The sequence below is a fragment of the Trachymyrmex septentrionalis genome, unplaced genomic scaffold, assembly GCF_001594115.1.
Source record: "Trachymyrmex septentrionalis isolate Tsep2-gDNA-1 unplaced genomic scaffold, Tsep1.0 scaffold80, whole genome shotgun sequence".
Lineage (NCBI taxonomy): Eukaryota > Metazoa > Arthropoda > Insecta > Hymenoptera > Formicidae > Trachymyrmex > Trachymyrmex septentrionalis.
The window spans coordinates 1961468-1965947 of record NW_017305988.1 but is presented as its reverse complement, the minus strand read 5'-3'; the positions used below and the strand labels follow the sequence as shown (position 1 = coordinate 1965947).

Here is a 4480-nt window from a genome sequence, read left to right as displayed (position 1 = left end):
ATAAAACAATTTCGGGATCTAAACTGATTACTCACTGACTTTAATTAAGATTTATTATTATTATTTATTTATGATGTTAACTTTGTCTAACCTTTGATATGATTTCGTTAATTTGTTCCTATGTTCTTTCCAACATTTAATTATTTCGCTGACGACTCAAAAAGCCAAAACGTTCGAAAAAATTATCACGTATGTACATTTTGATGAATAAATTGTAAAAAGTCGTTAATCAATTGGCGTATTGTAAACTGCATTGTACTCTCATTAGCTCGTTTCTTTGTTTAACTGTTAATCACTGAGAGTCCATTGTATATTTACTATTTGTTTTATATATTTTTGTAAATTTATTTTAAATTTTTATTGTGATCCTAAAATGGCCAAAGAAGACCAAGGTGAAATGTCCCATACTTTAGGTTGTGTTAAATTTCAATTTATCTTCTATGGATGAATTTGATATCTTAATAAATTAAAATGTATAATCTTATATGTTGCTTGTTCTGTCTTTTCAATCTAATCAATTTTTTTTGTTTTTACTATTATATTTCAGATCTATTAACAATTTATTTATCAATTGTATAGTTCACAAAAATCACTTTTTATTATTGTCAATTATATTTGATTACACAAGTTCATCTAAATATGTAAGATTATATGTCTACACACAATTATATATAAATTATCTATATTTTATTTGAAACAAAATTATTTCTCTAATTTTTATAGTAGAGTATATAATCCTTTCTAAAAATGTTTCTTTAGAACAGTTATTCATTTGTAAACTGATTAATTGTAGATTATTGTTGTTTATAAATTATAAAGTTCTATTTCATAGTTTTTAAGATATGAGATTAGTATAATTAATTTTTGTGCTGTTTTAATTAACACTTTATATTAGGAATTATATATTAGGAATAAGTAAATACAAATTATGTATTTTTATACATGCTATGAATATTTATTCAAATGCATTCTAAACAGTTGAATTCCTTTCATGAACAATTGAAGCATAAATCGCTTTTATTCCTATCATCTATGGAAGTGTCTAAATACAGACACTATCATTAATCATCAAGCACAATTAGTGATATTTGTAATTCTTATGATGACCTAAAATAAAGAAAAAACAAAACATGAAATTTTTGTAAAACATGAAAACAGTTGTATTAAAAATATAGTTAATTATCTGAATAATACTCACGTATCTTTTTATAATTTATTGTATAAAAAAAAATCATAGAAGCGACTATAACTTGATAGAAGGGAGCTATGCCAGTTCGTTTAGGTTGTACATACTTATGTTGCCAACGCCAAAACGCTACAAAATGAACCGAGAGTAACATTATGACAAGGAATTTTTACATAAGTTAGGTGTTGTTTTTTGAATGTCATATTAAAGTTATGTAATTTTTGGTTAAAAAAATGATTTTTTTTCTCGTGTGCAAGTACCTCGTGAACACGCCCCTAAAAGTGCCTGTGGAGTTTTTTGACGTCTCATGAACCAGCTAGGAACTTCTTTGAGCTTCAAATCCAAGTAAGGAGTGTCAGCTGTATAAAGAAAGGGGTTATTATTACATAATTATTAATTGTGTCTAAGCAAAAGAAGTGTACTTATGTGATGCTGTAAACGAACTCACGTTTTCCATAATAGCGTGCAGGATCATATGGCCCATGTTTCACAGGATCATATTCAACAGGATAACCACCAAATTGCAATTTATTCTCCATAGAGAAATATCAGTTTTTACAAATAAGTTCCACGAAATTATCGAACAAGATACGTATGTGAACGTCTAGTCAGTCATAGACACAGAAGATACGTAGATTGGAGACTTATAGGGTCGATTTCAACAACTTCGATTAATCTAATCGGTCGAGTTACATTGGAATTGACCAATTGCATTTGCTGTTCAGCAGAATTGACCAATCACGGTTAACTTAATTGACCGGTTTATTAGGTTAATCGGAGTTGGCAAGAGCTACCCTTAGGCCAATATTTAGAGTCGATTCTTATTCCAAGATCGTCTTAAGTAATATCTTAAGATGCTAATGCAGCTCTCTGATTGGCAATTCGTGGCAATATTTTATACGTCATTATAAATATCACCTCGCTGATTGCTTGAGGCTTGTTGAGTTCAGTCTGAACTAGGCATTAAGTACAATCTTAAGAAGTTACGAACCAATCAGAGAATCATATTGGTGACTTAAGGAGCGTTTATATTAGCCGGATAAGTTCGGATCTATAATAAATGTTTCAAGCCTTAAGCTGTAAGAAATTGATCAACTACAATCGAATGCGAGGAGAATAAGTTTGTGATTTCTTATGGCTTAAAGCTTTGTGTCCACGATGTTAGAAATCGATCTGAGACCTCTGATGAAGAAAGAATTGAGTAATCGCAATAGTCATGTGATCAAATTCATCATGGGATCGATTTCTAGCGTGGACATCGGGTTTTAGGTTTAAAAATCTGTTGTAGATCCGGAGTAAGTTAAATAGACATGAGGCGTACCTTACTTGTCCTGAGGACGTTCTGAGGACGTCCTTGTGCTATTTGGGCCGGAAGTGGTGCGGAATTGGTACGGAAAAGGTACAGAAGAGTTGCGGAAAATGTGCGGTAACGATGCAAAGAGGTGCAGAAGTGATACGGGAGAGGTGCAAAAGAATTGTGGAAATGGTGAAAAGAGATGCGAATAAATGCAGAAAAAATACGAAATTAGGACAGGAGAGGTATGATAGAGATATAGAAAAAGTGCAGAAAATATACAAAAAGGTGCAGCAAAAGAAGATAAAGATTTTGGGGACGACGACGACAAAGAAAAAGGGAAAATTTAATTTTTTTTTTGCATTCTCATATCTTTTCGTGTTTATTATTATTAAATTGCGAATTGTGAAATTTTTTTTAACGGTCGTACACGAAGAGATAAATTATTTGAATTATCATTAGCATTACATTGAAAAAGTACTGTGTGAATATTTAATTCATAAAACATTTTATTTAAAATTATATCAACAAAAAAATATATAGGAATAACATTTTACAATAAAATATCTAACTTGTTTTTACTTTTCTTTCTACTTCTGGTAAATCTATTCAATACTGTTTCTTTAACAATTTCTATGTCTTTATGTACGCATACAAGCTTCAAAAGTTTTTCACTCATATGATCTGTTAACCAAACTTTGAAATGCTGTGTGCCAAAGTGTTGAAAAACTTCGTTCAGCAGAAATTTATCGGCAGATAGAATATTTTATGTGTCTTACAATTAGTGACTTTCGCATAACGTTGCATAACGCGGTATTAACAATAGAGCAGTAAGTTTTAAGCCGCAAGAACTTAGGAATTTCTTAAATTGTAAAATATTTTCGGAATATAAAAATTGTAATTAAGTATTTTAGAGATATTAAAAATATATGTAACACATTTTATTATAAAATATTTTTAAAAAGACCAAGAAAAGCGCGTTCTGAATACGGGCCTACATGTTTGGCAAAGAGTACGGTAACTCTAGGCCTTATGTGGATATGGTTGTTATCTCATTTTAATTATAGAAATCTATATTCTTCTCCAATATACACATTTTTTATAATTTATTTAAACAAAACAATAATTTTTTATTACATAAGCGTTCTTCTTTTTGCAAAGGATGTGCTGTAGCGTTTTTTTAAATAGTAGTATCTCTTTCATAACAATATAAAAAAAAATGTTTTTAATGTACTAAACTTCAAAAATATATTTGACGGGAGATGCTACCGCGTCTCCAGATTAAGAGTTATGGGACATCCTACATACAATACTAACATAATTATGTACATAAAAGTGTGCATTGTATGTATGTAGGTATATATGTACTGATTTCTAACTTGGAATAAATAGTGTCATTTTTACGATTTCGATTTTTACAAAAAAAATCTTTACAAAAAATGAGAAATATTCCTATATTTCTGACTGTAAATTTATAGAGTTTTTATCATCAGCATCGAAAAGACGACACTTGATTTCGTAATTTTAGATAAATTATTTTTTTATCAATATTATTTTGTTTTCACGTAAATGCCGAGTATTCTTGTTCCATCTCGCTTAGCATGTTGTAAAGTCGTTTCTGTAAGTTGTCTGGCGCTGCCGCACGTGGTAAATGCGTCGTGTCGCCGTCTGGATTAGCGCATTGTCTTAATAACACTGCCAATGTGCTAGTAGTATGCTCTGACATGAGCAATCCAGGAATAATTATCGTCCCTGAGAGCGTCCAACCGAGAAAAATCTTCTCACAAATTATCTATAATCGTACATAACTCTTGCAACAAAAATTTATAATAAAATTGAAATAATATTAAAATTATTTTATCCATGTTTAAAGAATTTCTATTAATTAATTCCATTTATATTAAAAAATGTAACAAGGAGTAATACATAATAAAAGTAATAATGATAATGTATTATTTTATCGAAAGTACCGTCAAAATATTTGAAATAATACACTTTTA

The 4480-nt window shown here is 29.7% G+C and overlaps 2 protein-coding genes across 6 annotated transcripts in view; both read right to left on the bottom strand.

The window, feature by feature from the left end:
• Positions 1-933: 933 nt before the first annotated feature.
• On the bottom strand, positions 934-1818 carry LOC108754680 (putative ATP synthase subunit f, mitochondrial). Its single transcript, XM_018497165.1, has 4 exons — positions 1635-1818; positions 1447-1545; positions 1199-1315; positions 934-1107 (listed from the first exon to the last, which is right to left on the bottom strand). Exons 1-4 carry the CDS (start codon positions 1723-1725, stop codon positions 1079-1081), a joined length of 336 nt encoding a protein of 111 aa, XP_018352667.1. The 5' UTR covers positions 1726-1818; the 3' UTR covers positions 934-1078.
• Positions 1819-3627: 1809 nt separating this feature from the next.
• The window catches only part of LOC108754815 (protein FAM69C), an 8995-nt gene continuing 8142 nt past the window's right edge, over positions 3628-4480 (bottom strand). For all 5 annotated transcript variants that reach the window (XM_018497439.1, XM_018497435.1, XM_018497436.1 and 2 more), the window contains exon 4: positions 3628-4272. In XM_018497439.1, coding sequence (XP_018352941.1) covers positions 4042-4272 — 231 coding nt within the window. In that variant the 3' untranslated portion in view covers positions 3628-4041. The remainder of the gene's footprint in view (positions 4273-4480) is intronic.